A 22,947-nucleotide genomic window follows, 5' to 3' on the forward strand; every position below is an offset into this window, starting at 1 on the left:
TTTAATCCCAGCACTCGGGAGGCAGAGACAGGTGGATCTCTGGGAGTTCGAGACCAGCCTGGTCTACAAGAGCTAGTTCCAGGACAGGAACCAAAAGCTACGGAGAAACCCTGTCTCGAAAAATCCAAAAAAAAAAAAAAAAAAAAAGAGAAAAAGAAAGACAGTGATTGATTTCCCCAGTGCCTTTCTCAGGGCAGAAGAACACACCTCAGAGCTTTGCAGAAACTGCAGTAATGTTGAAGGATGTGAGCAGTGACCTATGGCCTGGTTGGCAGCAGGTCTCACAGAGGAAGAAAGATGGGGCCATTCTCAACAGGAGTGGGGACACATGGCCACCTCAGCCCAGTCAGCGGGCCAAGAAGCTGATCTTATATGTTGGAGCTACGTTGGTCAAGCCACTCTCCTTGGGCCTGAGGTCAATGTCCTTAGGATCCACAGGACTGGACACAGAGAAGTTCTGGAGGATGGTGGTGAAGAAAAGGAACAATTCGTTGCGGGCAATGCCTTCGCCAAGACAAATGCGCTTTCCTGTGGGCACAGAGAATGAGCCATGTGAGCCCCAGGTGAGTATACAAACTTCAGACTGTCCCTTCCCTAAACCCAGACAACTCTGTCCATTGCAATGGAGAAGAAAGAGTTTGACCCTTAACCTGCAATTCAAGTGAGAATAGAAGGCAGCCTGCCATCAATCCTGAGGACATGAGTTCACCCCTTGGACCTACATGTTGCAAGGAGAGAACAAATTCCTCTGTCATAAACATATACACACCCTCCATAGTGCACATGCATATGCATGCCAACATATATGCAATAATTCAATCATAAAATGCAAGCCAAATTGTTGGTGGATGTCTCCTGGTAATTTCTGACAGATTTCTAGGTTTTGTTTATTATCAGAGTCCTTTGTTTCAGAATTGCAAGAACACAAGAGAGTAGGAACAAATGTGCATGTGTAAACATGTGTATTGTAACATCTTTAATGTTCCCTCTTTTATCACATGGGGGGAATGGTCCCCATCTCATTGGCCGCCCTGAAGGTGAAGGTGCTGTTTACAGAGACTCTTAGACCAACAACTGAATGGCATTAAGGGCCCTAGATGAGCCAGGTATGGGGGCACATGCCTGCAAGTGCACTTGGAGGATTACAACATGAAGATGATGGAATACACACCAAGAGCTCTCTGTCTGCCCCCCTGTCTCTCATCTCCAGTCCTATCTCTCTCTCTCCCTCTCCCTCCCCCTTCTCTCTGTCCTATTTCTCTCTTTCTCTTTCTCAGTCCCCCTTGCTTCTTCAGCTTAAGATCAGTCAACTTCAGCTAGTTACTGAATACAATTTTTCTTATAATTGAGAATGAGCAGGGGCACATGATAAGGGATCTATGGCACCCAACAGATTCTCAGGGTATAAGGAGCCCTTGTCGGTTTGTTTCCTCCGGCATGGAGCAGCACAGAGCAAGGGAGCCTGAAAGCCCAGGCAGAGGCTCCACCACCTGCCTGTACCTCAGTGATTCTTAATCTGCAGTTGGCTGCCTCAAGCCTTCAGGTGGAAGAGGGATTTCCCAGCAACCCCTGTGTCTCCAGTTCTTGGGAAATCAGTCCTGTGTAGGAGTATGCAGGGAAAGCACCCTACCTACCTGCTTAGACCCTACCTTTTCAGAATTTAGGTGGCACAAGCTTAGAAATTCATGGAGAAGTCTCTGAGATGATTCTCCTAGAACTGGTTTTGAGACCCAGGTTTTTCCAGAGCAGCTTTTAACATCTTATCTCTCTGTCAACACAAAGTCCCCCATACCTGTGCTGGGTATTTAGGACACAATTTATGTCTCTTTGGCGCTAACATGTTTTGTCCCATAATCTCCCTTTCTTTACATTTTTCTTTCTGCCAATGGTAGCCTACCTGACCTGTGTCTGTACCTATCACTACTATTTGTCTTTTGAGCGATTCCATCTACTTGTGTCTTTCTAAACTCCCTAGATAGCATCTCAGTCCCTTCTGTTTTTCTGTCCAAGGACACCTTGTCATGTCTTCCTTCTGTGTCTTCCCTTCTGCTTCTTAGTCTCTTTCTAGTTATGCCTTTCTCCCCCTCCCTTTTCTCTCCCCTTCCTCTCTTCCTGACTTACTTCTTCACCTCCAGTTCTTCACCCATCTTCTTTTCTCTCATGTCCATGCTCTGATTCCTATCATACATCTCCTCCTATTGTAGATTCCTCGTGTCTCTGGGTGCCTCTCTTTATTGGAATCTGTCTTGATATTCTTACCTCTCTATTGTTTATTTGTCTCAGTCCCTTTTCTTCACATCCCTGCCTTTCTATACTTGGGACAGTCATATGAACAATTCATGAGCAGGGTGAGCCCAGGGACACTGAAGTCTCTTGGCACTCAGGACTAGACATTTCCTAGAGGAGACATGGCTCAGCAGGAGAACACTTGCTTTAAATCCCTCTGTGAGGGGCTGAGGACAGACATGCTGAGCAGGAGAGCATCTCTAGAATGCACAAGGAGGAGTCTGGAGGTGTGTGCTCTTTGGAAGAGAACTTGTTTACCATAGTGTACACAGCGCCTGGGTTCCATACCTTGCATGAGGTTGGGGGGGGCAACTAAAGACTAAGGAATTGTTTCTAGAACCCCCTCTCTCTCCAGAACATAAGAAACCAGAACACAAAGTTTCCATGTTTACATCCCATAGAGTCCATTCAACTGAATTAACCTAGATATCATCTTCTTATGTAACAAACTAAATAAACACTACAGGAAATTGAACTACACACTAGAGAGATTATATTCTTCCAGTGAAAAACAAACCTCAGTCAATCACAGCAGTTGACCTGCTCCAGGCTGCCAACTACCTCAGCATGGCCAAGTAAGGCAAAAGCAGAGCTGGCACCCATCAAGCTGTGTGTTCATGCCCAGCTCCCTCTGGTCTGTAGACACTGTGTGCTGACACCGCTGGGAGCTGTAACTGAACTTTCTATGGTTCAGGAGTTTTTCCATCATGAATGGGTTCTTGGAAAAAATAAATGCTAGTAATTTTGATCTCTCTTACAGTTTAACAAGCCAATCAGTATTTAATACAAACAGACAGGTGTGTCAGGACATGCCTCATTTCCCCAGTGCTCACAGATAAATCCCTCCCTACTCTCAAGACCTTACAAGCTCACGGCAGTTCATAGATGATGTCATTTGTTCTTGTTGTTTTTCCCTAGGAAAAACATTTTGCACTCTCTCTGCTAAACCACAGACCACCCCTGCCCTGGATTCAGGTAGGCTGACTACAGATCTTCACCTCTCCCTCTGTTCCCCAAGACCCAAACCCCAGTCCTCACCCCACCTCTGCAACAAAAACCTTGCTGCAGCCTTCCATACCCACACTCCACATCTCTGGATTTCCCTGATATTCCCCAGGATGCACCATTACTAAGCCAAAGTCCACTCTGACCAGGGAAGCAGGTAGGCTGACAGAGAATCCATGCCTCTCCTTCTGATTCTCCAGATCCACCCCCACTACCCCCATCTCACCTCCAGCTCTGCAGCAGAATGCCTAGTGTGATCTCCCTTGCCTCCCTGGCCCCATCCCCAATGAATCACAAAGATCTACTCCTCCAATCCTCCTTCCCCCAACTCATCCCATTATCCCAGCCTCCATCACCAGCAGGAATTCCCTGGGACACACCAGCTGGGCAGGATAGGGAAACAGGTCCACGAAAGCTTCCTATGGCAACACACAGCCATCATGTTCACCTAAACCCCAGAAACCAAGAAACCAAACATCCACCTAACAAAGACAAACCCAGATATCGGCACCTAGACCTATAATCACCACCAAACAAGATTCCTGGATGCCAGCATAAAAACACAATCAGTAACAGCCAGGACAATGTGTCTCCACTAGAGCCCAGTAATCCTGTCTACAAAGGTATAAGAATCTTATAGAACACCAAGTAGATTGTATCAGAAAAGAAAGACCCATTAATACATAAATGCACAGAACAGGGAAAGATTATTAAAAGTTTCAAAACAAAAAGACCAAGCAACATGTAAAGGCAAACCTATTAGAATTATACCTGACTTCTCAATGGAGACTCTAAAGGCCAAAAGGGCCCAGACAGATGTACTGCAGATTCAAAAAACCCACAGATATCAACTTTGACAACAATATCAAGCAAACCTTTCAATCACCATAGATAGAGAAAATAAGATATTTGATGATAAAATCAATTTTAATAATATTTATCAAAAATTTAGCCCTAAATAAGATGCTCGAAAAAAAGCTCCTATGTGAAATTATTATCTGGATACAGGAAAGCACAGGGAATAAAATAATCCAAACCAGAAAAATCAAAGTAGGAAAACACACACCCTGCGTCACCACCACCAATATCAACAACAACAATAGCAACAACGAAATAACAGGAATCAACAATCATAGCCCATTAATTGATATTTCTCAACATTAACGGTCTCAAGTTCCAAAATTAAAAAAAAAATAAACTAGCAGAATGAATGAAAGAGTGGATTCACCCATTGACTGCAGCCAAGAAAATTGTGTTAACATCAAGGACAGACATTACCTTGGGGTAAATGGGTTAAAACAAGGTGTTTCAAGGAAATGGACCTAAGAATTGTACTGGTGTGGTCATTTTAATATCTAACAAATTAGATTTAAATCTCATCAAAAGACACAGGGAAGCACACTACATACTCAACAGAGGAAAATTCACCAAGAGCACATTTAAATTCTTAACATCTATGCGCCAAACACAAGGACACTAAAGTTTGTAAAAGAAACACTACTCTAGCTTAAATCACACATTGACTCTCACACACTGACAGTGGGAGACATAAGCATTCCACACTAATCAATAGACAGGTCATTCAGAAAAAAACTAAACAGGGAAATTCTGGAGCTAACTGATGTTATAAAGGGCCGTACTTTAGGAAGGGTGAGAACCACTACTCTAAAAAAAAAAGAAAAGAAGTCACACCCAAAAGGAGCAGATGGCAAGAAATAATCGAACTCAGGGTTGAGTTCAATAAAATAGAAACAAAGAGAGCAATACAAACAATAAAAGGAAAGATGAATTGATTCTTAGAAAAAATCAATAAGGTTGACAAACCTTTATACAAATTAAAAGGTGGAAAGAGACTGACCAAATTAACAAAATCAGAATCAAAAGCTGATACATAAGAGACCCTGAGGAGATCAGAGAATTTAAAGGACATACTTAAAAAACTTGTATTCCACCAAATTGGAAAATCTAAAAGAAATGGATACTTTTCTTGATAGGCACTACTTACCAAAGTTAAATCAAGATCAAATAAGGAATTTAAACAGACCTATAATCTCTAGAGAAATGGAAACAGTCACTGAAAGTCTCCCAATGTACCCTGCCCCCAAATCCCGGGGAAAAAAAGAAAGCCTAGGGACAGAGAGTTTCAACAGAAGGATGAATAAAATGTGTTACATTTGTACAATGGAGTATTATTCGGATTTTTTTTTTAAAAAAAACAGCATCATGAAAATTTAGGCAAAGGGATGGAACTAGAAAAGAATCCTGAGTGAGGTAGCCCAGACCCAAAAACATAAACATGGCATATATTCACTTTAGGTGAATACTAGTTATTAAATAAATGATAACCAAGCTACAATCCAGAGACCCAGAACGGTTAGATACAGACAAGAGGACTAGGAGGGGAATATAAATCTTGCTGGGAGGGGAAAATAGAATAGAGTTCATGGGTGGACTAGGGGCATCAGAGGGGACAGGAATGGGATGTTTAGGTGGGAGGAGAGATGTGTTTGAGGGATAGAGTGTGGAGAGAGACAGTGAGAACTGAGAGGCATTGAGTGCTGGTATGGAAACTTAGTGCAGTAGAAACTTCCTAAAGTACAGGAAGGTGAGCCTCATGAATTCTCCAAATAATAAGGGAGGTAGAGTCCCACCTGGTCAGATCTTGTCATTAAATGAAGCTTCTAGTACTTTGATTAGCTAACATTCAGTTGTGTTTCTGGCCAAAAGGATCCCATGGAAAACCCCAAACAACCCAAGGCTGTTGTCAAGACAGTAGGTTGGCTCTACAAACTGACAGCAAGGTCTCATTGCTGAAGACAATTCCCACACAACTCATTGAACTGGAGACATCTTGCTAGTGTCTATATAGAACCTTCACCCCTGTGATCTAGCATCTTAGGTATAGGAAGTATTCTACAGGCTACCAAATGAGAAATGTATACACCAATCCAACCACAAAACCTGTGATGAACCATGCTATCCTGCCTGGACAATATACTAGGGCTCAACAGTGGCACAATGCAGTGCATTGTGGGAGTAATTATCCAATGTATGGTTTGAATATGCGGCATTGCTTGAGTGACCAGGAACCAGGGACTAGGATAAAAATGCTACAGCTCAAAAATAAAAATAAAAGTAACAACAAAATGACCCCTGAAGATATTCTGCTACATAGATCAGAGCCCTCCTTATTCAGCCATTACCAGAGAAGCTTCCTCCTGCAGCAGATAAAAACAAATTCAGAGACACACAGCCAGACATTTCACAGAGAGAGAAACCTTGGAACACAGAGCTCTAAATGGAATGTCTTTGTCAAAACCCTCCCCTCAGAGCTCAGAGTACCCAGAGGAAGAGGAGGCAGAAAGAGGGTAAGAGTCAGAGGGGATACAGGACACCAAGAGAACGAGGCTCTGAACCCACTGAGCAAAGCTCATATGAACTCAGATTGAGGCAGCAGGCACAGGGCCTGCTCGAGTCTGCACCAGGTCCTCTGTGCACATCTTATAGCTTTCAGTTTAGTGTTTCCATGGATTCCCGAGTGTGCGAACGAGTGGGTCTCTGGTTCTCGTGCCTTCTCGTGGGCTCTACTCCTTCTGTTCATTTGCACTGTATAACACTGAAGTGATGGTTTTTGTTTTATCTTTTACTTAATTTCATCATGTTTGGTTGTTATCACTTAGAAGCCTGTTCTTTTCTAATGAGAAGCAGAAAGGGATGGATCCTGGAGGGAGGGAAGGTGGAGAGGGACTGGGAGGAGGAGAGGGAAGGGGAAACTGTAATCAGCTTATATTGTATGAGGAAAGAATCTATTTTTAATAAAAGGGGAAAGTCAATAAACAAATGTCTAATAGGAAAAGACAGAATTGATGGATTTGATGCAACTGGAAAACAATGTGGAGGAACTGTCTTCTGCTCTTTTGAGGACTTTACGTGGGCATTGCTGCATTGACTTTGAAGACATCCTGAACGTCCTGACCTGGGAATATCTGTCTTCCCTTCCTCCCTATTAATTAATCTGTTGTTTATTGCTGGGAGCGGCAGGAGGAACCTGGTTGTGCACTTAAACCCATTGTGTTCTCTGTGAACATCCTTTGTTCTCCTCTGTCAGGCATTTAATCACAATTAAAGATAAGTGTTGTCACTCGTTTAAAAAGGTTTTCTCTGATAATAAAGTAAAAAAAAAGAATTTGTTTAGGTTTAGAGGTTTTTAAATGCCTCTCCCAAATCCTCCTGAGGAGGATGCAACTTTAGGTTAAGGGACAGTAGCCAGGACAAATGGTTTTCCAGGTGGAATAGATTGAGTAAACCCGGAACTAGTCCTTACTGTATCCTGGAGGGTGAGCCTGCCCTCTAGTGTAGGGAAAAGGAAACACAGGTCCGTCTCACCCATAGAGAAGGGCATAAATGCTTCAGTTTTCTTCAGAGCCCCACTGGCATCCAGGAAGTGGTCAGGATTGAAGGCATCTGGTTGTTCAAAGTACCGTGGGTCATGAAGAGCTGCACTCAGGATGGGGTACACTTCAGTGTTCTAGGAGACATTGTGAGAGACAAAGGTATTAGCATACCCTGGCTCCCATGTGCAGGCAGTTAGTCCTTAGGGAACCCCAGAATGTTGGGAAACCACAAACAGGCTGAGGGTGGTGATTGGGAGAGTGGAGAATGTTCATGGCACAGAGATGTGGAATCACAGCTGGTCTCACCTTGGGGAGCAGGTACCCTCGGAACAAAGTGTCGTTGGTGACTTTGTGCGGCACTCCAGTGGGGATAATATCTGCAAATCGCTGCATCTCCCGAATAACAGCCTCAGTGTAAGGCATTTTGTTGCGGTCATCAAGGGCTGGTGGGCGGTGTGAGCCGATCACCTGATCGATCTCCTTTTGGACTTTCTCTGCACAGAAAAGGGAGACAACAGACAATGCTTGCCCCCTACACGGAGGCAATACACAGTGATCCTGTTTTCTGAGTCAATAACTTAGGAAAAGTGCAGAGTCAGGAGACTCTGTTGAGAGAGACACACTACACTCTTGGACATGCACACCTACGCTTCTCTCCAGCCATACTTAGAGCTATGTTAGAGACTCTCTCCAAAGCTCCAATCTTGCTCATAAAAGAGAGAAAAGGAAAACCCACCGCAAAGGGCTGTTTTTGTTTATCAGTCTGAGTGAGGGCTGGAGGGGAAGATGGTAAGAATTTTCCCCAATTGTAATGTAATGTTATAACTTGTGTTTCTGCATAACACACTGACACACACACACACACACACACACACACACACACCCCACATACACAAACATAAGAGAGAAAGAGAGACATAGAAACAGATTTCTTTCATGCAATTTATATTTAAAAATCCAGAGTGCTGGAGAGATGTCTTAGTGGTTAAGAGCACTGGCCACTCTTGAAGAGGACCCGGGTTCAATTTCCAGCACTCTCATGGCAGTTCACACTGTCTTTGACTCTGGGTCCAGGGGGTCCAACCCCCTCATAAGACATATATGCAGACAAAACAGCAATGAACATTAGTAAAAAATTAAAAATACAGGCCAACAATATAAGGCTTTATACTCAGGAATAAAAGGAAAGTAAATTAACCTGTGTATGAACAGAATATGAACACATTGGTGAATATGATGGCCAATGAAAGGGCTCAGTTAGCAAATGCATTGATTTCCATCCTGACAACCTGGCTTTGACATCAGAACCCATGGGAATGTGCAGGAGAGACCCAAATGCACAAAGTTGTCCTCCCACCTCCACACATGAACTGCAGCAGACAAACTCACAACATCACATCGATTTCAGATTCTTAGAATGTGAGTGTGTAAGTCAGCCAAGCAATGGATGAGTCGGTTAATAAAGGAAAGATTGCTGAGTGAGTGAAACGAGTAAAGCAAAACTGGATGTCCATATTCCACTTCTCACCCACTGTATTAACCAATTAACAAGTCAAAAAATAGTGGGTACACAAATGAATCAATGAACATAACTAACCAATAATGAAGTGATGTCAGGCTTAGCAAAGGAATAGATGAATGAATAAATGAGCAAATATAGGAATAAACAAGTAGGTGTATTGAACAATAAACAAATCACAGATAAATGAATGCATTATTAAATGCATACATGGAGGAGTGGATTGACACGTGAAGGGTGAATTCAAAGGCCAGTGGAAGGGTTAAGGAATAAGCAGATTTGTGTATGAATGAACCAATGAATCAAAGACAGCCAGCCCACTCAAGCAGCTGTGATATAGAATAATAATTACCCATTTTCTCTAGTTCTTCTCCCCCTCCCCTCTCTCCAACTATTCCCCTTCTAGCCTCCTTTCTCCCTCCAACCTCATGCTCCCAATTTTGTCAGGCATACTTGTCTATTTCCCCATTCCAGGTGGATTTATGCATATTTTTCTTAGGGTTCATTCACCTTGTTACTTAGCTTCCCTAGGGACAGGGACTATAGGCTCGTTATCCTTTGCTTTACAGCTAGTATCCACCTGTGAGTGAGTACATACCATGTTCATTTTTCTGGGTCTGGGTTACCTCACTCAGGATGTATTTTTCTAGTTTCATCCATTTGCATGCAAATTTCAAGATGTCATTTTTTTTTAACCACTGAGTAGTACTCCAATGTGTAAATGTGCCATGTTTTCTTTATCCATTCTTTGATTGAGGGGCACCTAGGTTGTTTCCAGTTTCTGGATATTACAAACAATGCTGCTATTAACATAGTTTGAAATAATGTTCTTGTAGTATGATTGGGCATCTTTTGGGTATATGTCCAAGAATGGTATTACTGGGTCCTGAGGTGGGTTGATTCCCAATTTTCTGAGAAACTGCCATACTTATTTCCAGAGTGGTTGTACAAGTTTGCATTCCCACCAGCAATGGATGAGTGTTCCCCTTACTCTACATCCTCTCCAGCATAAGCTCTCACTAGTATTTTTGATCTTATCCATTCTGACTGTTGTAAGATCATATCAAGATGGAGGAAGGACAGAGATGAGAGCAAGGAAAGAGATATTTTGTGTGAGGGAGCTATTATGGGGCTAGCAAGAAACTTGGCACTAGAGAAATTCCCATGAATCCACAAAGATGACCTCAGCTAAGATCCTAATCAATAGAGGAGAGGGTGCTCGAACTGGACTTGACCTATAGTCAGATTGGTGAATATCTTAAATGTCACCATAGAACCTTCATCTAGCAACTGATGGAAACAGAGGCAGAGACCAGCAGCAGAGCACTGGGCTGAGCTCCCAAAGTTCAGTTGAAGATTGGGAGGAGTAAGAATATGAGCAAAGAGGTCAAGACAATGATGAGAACATCCACTGAAGCTGTTTACCTGGGTTAATGGGAGCTAACCAACTCCAGTCAAACAAGGAAGGGACCAGCATAGGATCAAACTAGTCCCTCTGAATATGGGTGACATTTGTATGGCTGGGGAAGACAGAGGGGTCACTGGCAGTGACACCAGGAGTTATCCATATTGTTTGGGTGGGCTTTTAGGGAATCTATTCTCTTTGAATGGTTACCTTGCTCAACCTAGATATAGTAGGGAGGGCTTTGGACCTTCTCCAAAGCAATGTGCCTTACCCTCTCTGAGGAATGGATGGAGGGGTGGAGAGGTGATAGGTAGAGGAGAGGGGAGGAGGTGAGGGGACTGGGATTGGTATGCTAAATGAAAAGGATTGTTTTATTTAAAAATTAAATTAAAAAAGAATAAAAACTGCAAAGTGATTAATCCAAATAAATGAATGAAATATATTCCCTTAGGTGAAGCAGAGATGAAAGAACCAAGGATTAATAATGTATGGATAGAGAGAAGATGGCCAGAGGATTACATAAGTGGGTGAGTAGGTGTGTAGATGGAAAAATGAATGTACGAATGAGTAAATGAATAGAATGGGTACATGGATGAAGAGGAGTATGGACAGAAAGAAGAGTGAATGGATGGATGTAAAGACAGAAGGAAAGAAAGAGGGAAGGAAAGATGGGTAGGTGGATGGATGGATGGAAGGATCAACCTTCAAGTTATAGCAGAAAACAATGGAAATGGACCAGCTGAGTGTTCATTCACATACCACCCACAGCACTGCCTTAGGTTAGAAGTTGAACAAAGCCTTCAGAGCTCCAGATGTAAGAATCTCATGTCTCTCTCATCCACACAAACCTCTGCAGAAAAGGGGGAGCTAGAAGATTTCCCAACTGGCTGCCTGTGACTCACCTGCAACATGGGGGTATTTGAGCAGGAGCAGGAAGCCAAAGCGGAGCGTGGTGCTGCTGGTCTCAGTGCCAGCAAGGAAGAGAGACAGCACGGAGATCATGAGGTTCTGGTGATGGAACTCTGTGTGTTGGTTGAACTTCTCCTGGTTCCAGATGGGAAAGAGAAGGGAGGGTCAGGGTTCCTGGAGCCTTGCAGGAAGATGCACACACATCCTGGAAACTGTCCTGTCTCACTATCTGGACCACATGGCATTTCTCAGTCCTCGACAATATCACTTGGCTTCTGCTCTGCCTTCTCTCTCTACTGTGCTCTCTTGTAGTTTAGCATGGTTTGTCTCCCAGGTTCTTTCTTTCTCTGAGGTCTTTCCTGCCTTTTGTCCCTCACTCTGTGTTTCTTCCCCACCCTTCTTTCTCCCTATCACAATTTCTCCTCCTTTATTTTCATCATTTTCCAGACACTTTTACATCTCTTCTACTCCATTTCCTGTCTCTCCTCCCCATTTTCTGCCCCCTTTTCCTCCATTCACATCCTCAGCCTTCACTCTGAGCCATCCCCTCTCATTCATGCAGGACTTACCTTCTCCATGCGTATAAGGTAGGTATCAATGAAGTCTCTTGGATTGTTGGGGTCCAAGGTTGCCCGGTGCTTCTCCACGCTGTGACCAATGTAGTTGAGGATTTCCTGCATGTTTTTGTAGATTTGTCTGTGGGTACCAGGAAAGTACTTCAGGAAGCCAGAGAAGAGCTCAAACACCTGTAAGAAAGAAGGGCTGAGGAGGTCAACTGGAACTAGCAGGTCTCAGGAAGTGGGCAGTGCTCCTAGGGACACAGATGTCACAAAAGAACACACACACACACACCCCTCTCATACATGCACACCATAATACCCATGCCTTTAACTGTATCTTCAAATCAGTCTCTAACCTTCATTTTACATTCTCTGTATTTCCCTTTTTCTCTGCTCTCTCTCCCAATCCCCCTTGTTTTGTCCTAATTTGTTTTAAATTGTGGGGTATTGTCTTTTGAACACATTAATGCCAGACAGGCTTTAAATTCAACATGTAGCCAAGGATTGTCCCAAATTTCTAATGCCCCAGCCTCCATCACCAAAATTCTGATATTTTATGTATTGTACAGCACCAAGTCCTGGAGATGAACTCAGGGGCTCATGCATAAAATATGATCTCCTCTGTCCTTTAAGATACAGCTGCATCCCACACCTCATCATTTTCTTATGTTGATGATTCAATATTTCTGCATTCAGATCTCTCCACCCTGATTAACATTCCTCTCTCTGTTTCTCCCTCCATCCCTCCAGGAGCCCAAGTTTCCTTGCTTCTCAATGTTGTCTCTGCCTTTCTTCCATCCCTAAGACACTGCCTTCTTCACCCACAGAACAGCCTCTTCTTTCCTCTACCTTGGATGCTCCTCTCTTCCCATCCACTGACCTGGCTGGACAATGAGCTGATGAGTGAGAAGGTACGATAGATCACATCCAACAGGTGCATGAACTGGCGATCTTTGTAGTCAAAGCGCTCTCCAAAGACAATGGAGCAGATGATGTTGGCTGTGATGGACTGGAAGAGGTAAGTAGGATCCAGGGGAGCTCCTGGAGGGTGAGGATGCAGGACAGGAGACAGGGATATAGAACTATGGAAGTATGTGGCTTCAGCTCCATCTCTGTAAAGCTGTCTCTACCACTCACTACTCAATGAAAAGTTACAGTTGCTACCATATTTGCTCATATGATGCACGTAAGAGTCTGGACCCTTCACTCAGAGATGCACGCATACTTTTATTTGTCTCCCCTCAGTACTGTACAGAATATGGGATGCTATTCATATACACAGAAGGGGAGACACCTTCACAAAGCAACTCAGCTAATCATGACTGGAATTAGTATGCTAGGAACAAGTAGAGTAAGTGCAGTCTGATCCTCCTCCCAGGACAACATCCTGACTCTGAACTGACAGCTAACCCCCACTGGCAGAAATGGTGCACAGAAGGGTTCAGGGATAGCTGTGTGAATTTACAAACCCTGCACACTTCATGCCCGTCTGCAAGTCTTCCTTCATTCCTTCTCTGACTTACTGCATTCCTTTTGTGACCTCCTACATCCCTTCTCTGACTTCCTCCATCCCCCCTCTGATTTCATCCCTCCCTTCTTTGACTTCCTCCATCCCTTCTATGGCTTCTTCCATCCATTCTCTGACTTCTTCATCCCCTCTCTGACTTCCTCCAATCTTCCTCTAACTTCTGAGCTCTGTGGTATTACAGAAGCCATCAGCCCCTGCCTGCTGCCTTTGTGCTCCAGGTTCAGTCTTAGACACTGGTTTTTGGAGGTCCATTGTCAATCCAAAATTATTGGGGCACTGTTGTCCCTCACCAAGGACTGGCTTGTCTGTGGTCTCTGATCTTCTGTGTATCCTTCCCTGGTGCTTAATAACTTCACTCTCAGTCTTGGAACTCATTTCTCTTCTTCTGGGACCCTCCATCACTGACTTCTTTCTCCCATCATTTTCTCTGCCTTTGCAACTTTCTTCCTTCCTGCCTTCTCACTGAACCATCAGATCTCCTAAGAAAGGTCAATAAGAGATGACAAATACCCAGTGTAAAGAAATGGAGGTGCAAACAATGGTCGTGTACCAACGTGACCTTGATATAAGGAACCTTAAAGTGCCCAGAGTTCCTCTGAGTTCTACCAAAGTCAAACTGCAGTGAGCCTCTGTGTTCACTGCTGCTCACCAGTACACTCACATGGAAGAAAACACAGTTCCCTGCTTAGACCATGTCTGCAGACCCTCCTGCTCACTTCCCTTTCATTGAGCTAACACCTGTGTTTGTCTTTGATAAGGCCATGGGCAGAGTGGGTAGCAACAACAAAGGTTAAGAAAAAGTGACATTGAAATCTATGTGCAGTAGAAGAGGAACTTGGAATTCTCATCCTCCTGCCTCCACCTCTGGAGTGCTGGGATTACAAACATGCAGGACCATGGTGCTATAAGCTCTCAACAACTCAGCCACAGCCACATCAAAGGCAGGACCTCACAGTGCAGACAGGGCTGGCCTTGAGCTCAAGGCCATCTTCCCTCACCTTCTGAGTTCTTAGAGGATGAGTGTCCACCAAAACCGCCCAATTGACAAAGAAAATAACTCACAGATTGATTTTCTGAAGAGAAGTGACCACCATGGGCAGTACGTTATTTTGGAAAAAAAATACCTCATGTTTCTTTCCTGCCATTGTGATTCTATCTTTCCACTTCTGTCTGTATCTCATCCCCAAAGTCACTCTGTCTGTGTATCTCTCCCTCTCTGTGTGTGCATGTGCATTTGTGTGTGTGTCTGTCTGTCTGTTTCTCTACCCTTATGGGTCTCTTTTTCTTCTTTGGTTCGGCACTCAGGTCCCTGCATCACCATCTTCCCTTCTGCCCATTCTCTGGAACTCACCCTGGGATTTCTGCAGCTCCTCCACCAGACATTGGGCTTCCTCTTGAATTCGCTCCTCCACACTTCGCTTGCCCATCCCAAAATCTTTCATGGTGGCCAGAGAGAAACGCCGAAGGGTCTTCCAGCGTTCCCCATTAGCAAAGATCACACCTAAGAATGGAGGGGAAGTATTGATGGGTTACAACGGAAGTTCAAAGACCCTGAGTCCTTCCCCACATCTTTGGCTCCACCTCTCACCCACATCTTTACAGACCACATCCTCCACTCCACCCTGTCCCATATCTCACCATATCCTTGTACAATTGGTTCAAACACAGCTATTTTTCCCCTTCCAGAGAAAGCCTCAGCTTGGTCTACCAGAGCTTCCCTTATGGCCTCTGTCCCACATAGCACGACCACGGGCCTTGGTCCCAGGTGCACTGTGAACACGTCTCCATATTTTTCTCGAAGCTGCCAAGCATAAGGATATGAGGGTTGTGGTCAGTCAGTGCAGACGTTGTTGTTACACTGTGAAAACACCTAGACACAGACTGGTAAGTAGGTGCCCCTCCCCTGGCCACCCTTCCTCTCCTGAGGACCTAAGAGGTGAAGGTTAATTCACCACACAAGCAGGGTCTGCACTGATTGGTTGGATTTCCTAATCAGGACACCAGCACTGTAGAGTAGGGAGACAGGGCAACACTTGTTTATAATTCTGGCACAAGAGAAGTAGAGACCAGAGAATCAGTAGTCATCCTTGTCTGCACATCCAGTTTGAAGCCAGTCTTGTCTGCATATGACCCTACCTCAAAAATAATAGATACAGATATGGGTGCAGATGTGCATTAGTTCCATGCCCATACCCTTCAGTCTAGCCAGCTGAACAATGCTTCCTGTGGTCCATCTTCAGCCTGTCCAATGCCTCCTGACAACATTCAGAGAGAACGGCCCTGACCAACCAATGGGTTACATGTGAAGGAAAGTGATAGTCACCTAGTAGTGGTCCTGAATGTGAGTCAAGACTGCAGTACGAACAGTTGGGAAAATGCCTGGCAATGCAACCATCAGGGCATCTACAGGGAATTGGTCCTGGGAACATGACAACCCTGCAGTGCTCAGAGCCCTTGAGGACATTGGTGAGGGGTTTGCAAATAACCCTTCCTCTTTTGTAACCTTTACTTTCTCTGGGTTGCACTGCAGCTAATAGAAATGAAAGGCTATGAAAATGGTCAGTGTCCAGTGTTGTTTAGTGGACAATGCTAAGAAAATCTCTGCACATCTTAACTCAAAGCTTAATAGGTGGAGGACGAGAGGTGGCTCAGTGGCTAAGAGCGCTGCTTTTGTTGCAGAGGCCCTGACTTTTGTCCCACCTCCCATGTCAGATAGCTAAAAACTGCCTGTAATGCCAGCTTCGTGGGATTTGATGACCTCTTTGGTTTCTTCAGATATCAGTTATGCATAAGGACCATTCACAAATACACTCACACAAACACAAATATGATGATGATGATGAAGATAAATAGATTGATAGCCAAATAGATAACACATAGATATACAGATATTAGATAGATACATAGATAGATTGGCAAATAAGTTGCTGACGCACAGATAGATGAAACAGATCACTTGTTAACATTGTAATTGGGGCTCATCAGATAAGAGTACTTGCTGCACAGTTGTGATGATCAGGGTTTGGATCTCATCACCAATATAACAAGCTGAGGCATTCATATGTGCCCTAGGACTCCTGAGTAAAGAGTTAGAATGTGAAGATAGAAGGATCCTTTGGGATTACTGGCTTTCAGATCCAGTTGCAGGGAGGGAGTCTGACTGGAGGAAATAGATAGATGGACAGAGGAGGACACCTGGCACCCTCCTCTGGTCTTTGCCTTTATGAATAGATTTGTGTACCCAATTAAAATATACTCACACACACAGACAGACATGGTCATAAATAAGAGTGGTTTAAGAGACTTTGTTAAGGTTACTTTAAAATGCTGTGTACTTCCCTCTGCAAGCCCCTTCCTGGTTCCTTACTTCTGCTCTTACATCCATAAGAACAGTTTCACCACAACCCAAATCACAGCATTCACTGAAGCATTCCTTACTTAATACCCTGGACCTTTCTCAGGCACCTCACTGTACCCTTGCTGCTGAAAATAAGATCAGACTTTCTATCATGATCGTACCTCTGTACCTGAACTTATCCCATCTGTCATGGTGCCTCATTAAATCCTGTTTATGGGTGCTACGACCTGAAGGGGAACAGGGTCAGGGAGCAACACGGAGCTGGTGTCAAAGAGGAACAAGGGAGGAATGGGGAAGCAGAGGACTGATTTATTTTTAAGATGAGGCTGAAAAAAATGCTCGCCCAATATAATAACATCATAACCTAGAGTGCTGGTGGCCATGTCAGAGGAAAGGTGGCAATTGAAGCTCATGGTGTCAGCTCAGCAGGAAGAAACTCTCTCATGGGTCAAGTTGGACAGGCAAGACCCTGAGATCACAGACTCATGGGCATGTTTTGTTTCTGCTGTGCCTTTTCATGCTTGTTGCTTGTCTTTTTCTGTTATCTGGCACTGTGTGAATGACTGTGGGGAGATCCCACTGTTTGTGAAGTTGTGTGTTTATCTCATGAAAAGATTCCATTCTACTGGGCAATTCCTATCTGTGGATTGTCAAGAAGATGATTCCTCCCTAAACTGTACCGTCTAATGGATATAACAATGATAACTCACACACAGTGTTGAGGAAGAAAAGTAAACATAAGGAAATGTGGCAGAGCTAGGGCCTATGTGTAGCAGCATCCTGCTGGGCTAGCTCCAGGGAGCTAGCACCTAGCTGTAGCCATCTTTTGTTAGCAATTAACCTATTGTTTCTCTTGCTCCCCTCTGTCTGAGAGTTTCCCAAGGGTACAAAGCTTATGCAAATCTTGGTTAGAAGGAAACACAGAAAACTGTGGTTCCTCCTGAATTGGGCAATTTCTTTTGCATCATCTCTTTAGAGGCCCAGTCAGGATGTTGTGAGGATATGGACATGTACTCGCTAGGTGAAAATTGGAGAACAATAAAGGAGCCCTGGGCAAAGGGAAAACAATCGTTCCTGAAGGTTGAGTCCTGAAGGGTTAGTCCTGAATGTTGAGTATTGAAGGTTCTCTAGAGAGACTGACCTGCCTGTAGCCAAGAAAGGCTAAATTCATTCTTAAGGTGTCTCTGAGTCTTCATTTCACAGACCCATGTGAACCCACACACCTGAGCTGTGACATCCACAACACCTATGAGTTTCAGTTGTGTAGCTGTAGAGATCATAGGTCAAGCTAACGATAAAGAGAAACAATAGATTCCCAGGAGCCAGGCTGGCTCAAATTTCTTCAATTTTGATGCTAAAAGAAACAGTCACAAGTTTCTGTGTGCACCATTAGCCAAAACAAAACTTTAAAACAATTTCAGGTTAAATCATATGTTTTGATAACAGCCTTAAGATGAAAAGCCCCAGAAAACAATTTAATGTTCAAAAGAACACAGAGCTGAGTTGCAGATTCACTAGGTTAGGGTAAAAAACACAAGGCAGCCCAACTGTTGCTGGCTGACACACATTCCTGGCTAGGGCTGGTTGGTGATCAAAGGTGATGGTTGACTCCTTATACTCATTCCTGCCCTATATGTGCTGATATAAGAAACTATTGGTGGGTGGATATGCACCCTAAAGATTTAAAGTACAGCTGACTGGTTTTCACATATAAAGTTTAGGTTTGTAATTCCTGTAAGATTTCTTATAAAATCGTCCATCAAGATAAATAGTAGAATGATTGCTGTTTTTCTTTGTAATCACAATGTGTAGCCTGCAAACAAAAGAGTTGGCTGAGATAAAATACTTTCTGCTTGCTCCTGTTCTGTTAATCTAACAAGTTACTTGATGTAAATTTAAGTGGGATTCTGAGATGACCTTGTTTTCAATCATGTAAAGGTGATAAAAAAAAAACCCTGGTTTTACCTGTGTTTCTTATAATCATTTAGTTGAAATATGGAATGTAACCACATTGTGATTCCTATAGTGCCCGAGAAGTTTGGTGGGTTATATAAGCCAGAGAAAAATGTATACAGTAGACAGAAGACAAGAAGAATAGAGAATAAAGAAGGAAACCGAGAGAGTGTGCGTGTCTTTCTTCCTAGCTACCTTGGGTAGATAAATCTTAGGTCATGCCGATGCTATTGTTTCATTTGGAGCCCTATGCTTTGGGAGACTGGTCCTCCAAGCAGCAATAATAGAGTTTATTTATTAAACAAAAATTAAAGTGTTATTTTGACACTGTAGAATGCTGGTGATTTCTAAACCTATTAGTAGCTTTGATGGACCAGTTTCTCTTTCTGTCTCTACTACTGGCCAAAAGAATGTTGTCATTAAGACTCAGACTTTGTAACAGACACACCATGATTAAAGCCCACAAAACCATCTTACATCAACACAGATGCCTAGAAGAGATCTCGGCTTTTTGAGCCACCAGAGAATTTTTCAAGAAACATTCCAGAGGGCTTGCCAGCTGCACATGGGTTTGGACTTATGGAGCTGACACAGCCTTTAGCAGCTGGATTTGAGTCAGGCTCCAGGCTCATCCACGACACACTTGAGAGAGCCGAGCTGATTGTGTCTGGGTTTCACCACAGGACATCACTACCACTTGACATCCAAAGGCGTCTGTCTGGACCAGCTGCTCTTTCCTCTTGCCTGTTCCATGTGCTATGCCTTCATGGATTCTCTGCTGTTGATTTAGTCTCCAATATGGATGTGTTGAGAAGTGTCAGAGCCCTTGGGAGCTGGAACTTAGTGAGATGCATTGGGTCTTTGGGGCAGATCCATAGAATAGGTTAATGCTGGTCTCACAGAGAGAACTGGATTCTGAGAGAATGGTTAGTATAAAACAAGGCCACTCTACATGATTAGCCTCTTCTGCATGTTACAGGTTTTTCTGCATTTTGACGCTTAAGAAGGGTTCTCACTAGAGGCTGGAAGAATGAACTCCTTGATCTTAGACTATCACACTGCACAAGTTTGAGTAGGATAAGCCTTTAATTTATAAAGAATTTAACCTCTCTAATTCTTTTGTAGAAACAGAAAAGAGATGAAGACATGCGAGGTTTTTCTCTTGCCTGTTTGGTTGAATCACTTCAGTTCTTACCATCTTTGGCTCACATCAAGCCAGTTCCATGACCTAAAGATTCAATGCCTGCCTCTTTCCTGTCACACCATGATCTCCCCCATCTGGTTCTACTCTTTTCCTAATACCAGCTGCTGCTCAGGAATGGCTTCTTTTCCATACCTGTCATTCTTCTAGAAAAACTTTGTGGTTTGTTCAAGTCCTGTGTCTTATGTAAGTCTGTTTGAACTCTCAATCAATCTTAAAATTCTTATTGATGTGGGATTACCCTATGTATGCTGTGAATATATTGGTTAATAAAATAACTGTCTGAAGCCCGTGGTAAGATAGAACAGATCTAGGTGGGGAAAACTAAAACTGAGTGCTGGGAGGAAGAAGGGAGAGTTAGGGAGAAGCCATAGAGCCTCTGGAGACAGACACTGGGAACTTTAGCCAGTAAACCACAGCCTTGTGGCGATACACACATTACTAGTAATGGGTTAAACTAAGATGGAAGAGTTAGCCAATAAGAAGTTATACCTAATGGGCCAAGCAGTAATTTAATTAATACAGTTTCTGTGTGATTATTTTGGGGCTGAGCAGCCAGGAACCAACAAGCAGCTTTTTCCTACACCTTATTGTTTTGCTTGTATACAATATCACCCAAATGAGCAGATAACTTGTGTAGTTGAATTTTATGAGTTTATTCTACATCTACAAACAGAGTCTTATCTCCTGACAGTTAGGAAGTCAGTTCAGCTCCAAGACTGCCACGTCCATTGGATTGTGGATTTGAACAGTTCTTTAAGGAGTTCTGTAGAGGGTAGGAATTCCCTGACCAGTGCACATTGCTAAGGCCTGGGAACCTTATTTGCAGGGCATGATGACTATCCCTACAGGGAAAAGATGCAGCATGTCATGCTATCAAGACAGGATGTCACCAGCCCTCCCTGCGAGTCTCTGGGCAGTTAAGTATGCTGGGGGAAGTGCCACTTTCTTCAGTGATGTAGCTGTTCATAAGTTGCTCACCTTCAACTCAATTGCCCCCACATCCATACTCACTCAGGCAACCATAGTTACCTCCAAGTAAGAGGGGCCTTCAGACACAGAGAAGAGGAGAGGAAAATGAGAAATGAATGAATTAGACTTTCAAGGAATAAAAATTAATCCCAGCACTCAGAAGTCAGAGGTAGGTGGATCTTGATGAGTTTGAGTCTCTCTACAGAGTGAGTGACAGGACAGCCAGGACTGTTTCACAGAGAAACCCTGTCTCAAAACAACAACAACAACAACAACAAAAACAAAACAAAACAAAACAAAACAGCAAAAAAGAAAAGGAAAATAACAACAACAAGGCAAACCAACCAACCAACCAAACAAACAAAAAGAACAAAAAATAAATATGATGTTAATTTGACCTTTCCAATATATGAGAAGCACATTTTTAAAACACTTGTGGCCAGGTGTACCACACATCTTTAAATCCAGCCTGTGGGATGATAACTCAGAAGGATCATTAGCCTGAGAAACAAGAATGACCATCCCTCAAAAAAATAAAAACCAAATGAATACACCATTTGTCCAGGTGGGTGATATATTAAAATCCAAGGGGTAGCAGGAGTTGGGATTGCTGTCACTAAATCAGATCTCTAAACAGGAACTGGAGCCAAACAGGTGCTAAATGATTATTAATAAAGAAGTGGTAATTGAACATAAAATCTCAGTTGTGAAGACTAGGAGAGATGGTTTCAGGGTTGGCTCCTTGGGTGGTCCTTGTGTTTATAACTGATAAGCACTTCCTACCTACCCCACCTCCTGACCTGCCTCTCATCCCCTTTGTTCCTGAATACAGCAGACTAATCTCTTATCTGTGGATGCCTATGACACTTTTCTTTCTCCTTTGAAACAAAGAAACATCAGATAGGAAAACTGTAAGCCCTTAGTGCACACCATGATACCCCAACACCATTCACACTCCAAGCACAGTGTCTCACACTGTCCAACAGCGAGGACACACCTGTCAACCTGAGCACCATCCACCATTGACCAGCACCTCACTTTTCCCTCAGCGACCTTCCCACCTGAACCTACTGCCTGGAAGGAGTTCCTTCTTCACCCAAATAAGTGATCTTCAGGAGAAAACACGAGGCTAATCCTAAACAGCAAAGGCCATGTGCATGTCTTACCTGAATAAAGGAGTTGAGGAGGCCTCTTCTGTCCATCTGAAGGAGGTTTCCTAAGAGGGGCAGGGGACGGGGTCCTGGTGGAAGATGGCCACGAGCCTTTGGGTGGCCCCTGACCATGAGTAGTAAGAAGCTCACAAGGAGAGCAAGGAGGAGCAGGACACTGGGCTCCATGGTCCTGGTCTGAGCACCGTCCACTTCACTGCACACTCCAGCAGGACTTTTATGCTGGACCTGGGTCTCCACCCAGTTGAGCAACTTCAGTTGTTCCCACCTCCTGTTGCATCACTGTCCAGGAGTGTGAGTATCATACTTCCTGATTGGGCTGTTGGTGACCTGCTCACTCCCTATCTTCTTACCTCCACCCTAACCCTAGAACATCATGAAACATACACAGGACAAAGGGCATAGGGAGTAATGTGTCTCCATTTCTGGGCGTGAGTATACATATGCCAGCTCAGTTCTGTCTATTTATTTCCCTGGACATGGATCTGTGCATATTTACTGTGTACTTTACATATAAAAAGTCATTTCTAATATGAAAATGCAGTTTGATATTTCTGTGTTAGGGTCTAGATTGCTTTCTAACCTACTCTTGCATTTCTGTGAGTGTGTTTGCATGTATAACCTTAAATTGTGGAGGCCTATCTGTATGTTCTTAGATTCATATGTAAATGTATTCACATTTAAGTAA

The 22,947-nt window shown here is 43.6% G+C and overlaps 1 protein-coding gene across 1 annotated transcript; it reads right to left on the reverse strand.

Annotated features, from left to right (window-relative positions):
* Window positions 1-346: 346 nt before the first annotated feature.
* Window positions 347-22,427, reverse strand: LOC130861970 (cytochrome P450 2B1-like). Its single transcript, XM_057751344.1, has 9 exons — window positions 22,257-22,427; window positions 15,245-15,407; window positions 14,958-15,107; window positions 12,959-13,119; window positions 12,088-12,264; window positions 11,512-11,653; window positions 7,992-8,179; window positions 7,678-7,819; window positions 347-528 (listed from the first exon to the last, which is right to left on the reverse strand). Exons 1-9 carry the CDS (start codon window positions 22,425-22,427, stop codon window positions 347-349), a joined length of 1,476 nt encoding a protein of 491 aa, XP_057607327.1.
* Between the last annotated feature and the right edge of the window lie 520 nt (window positions 22,428-22,947).

This window comes from Chionomys nivalis, chromosome 2 (assembly GCF_950005125.1).
Source record: "Chionomys nivalis chromosome 2, mChiNiv1.1, whole genome shotgun sequence".
NCBI lineage: Eukaryota > Metazoa > Chordata > Mammalia > Rodentia > Cricetidae > Chionomys > Chionomys nivalis.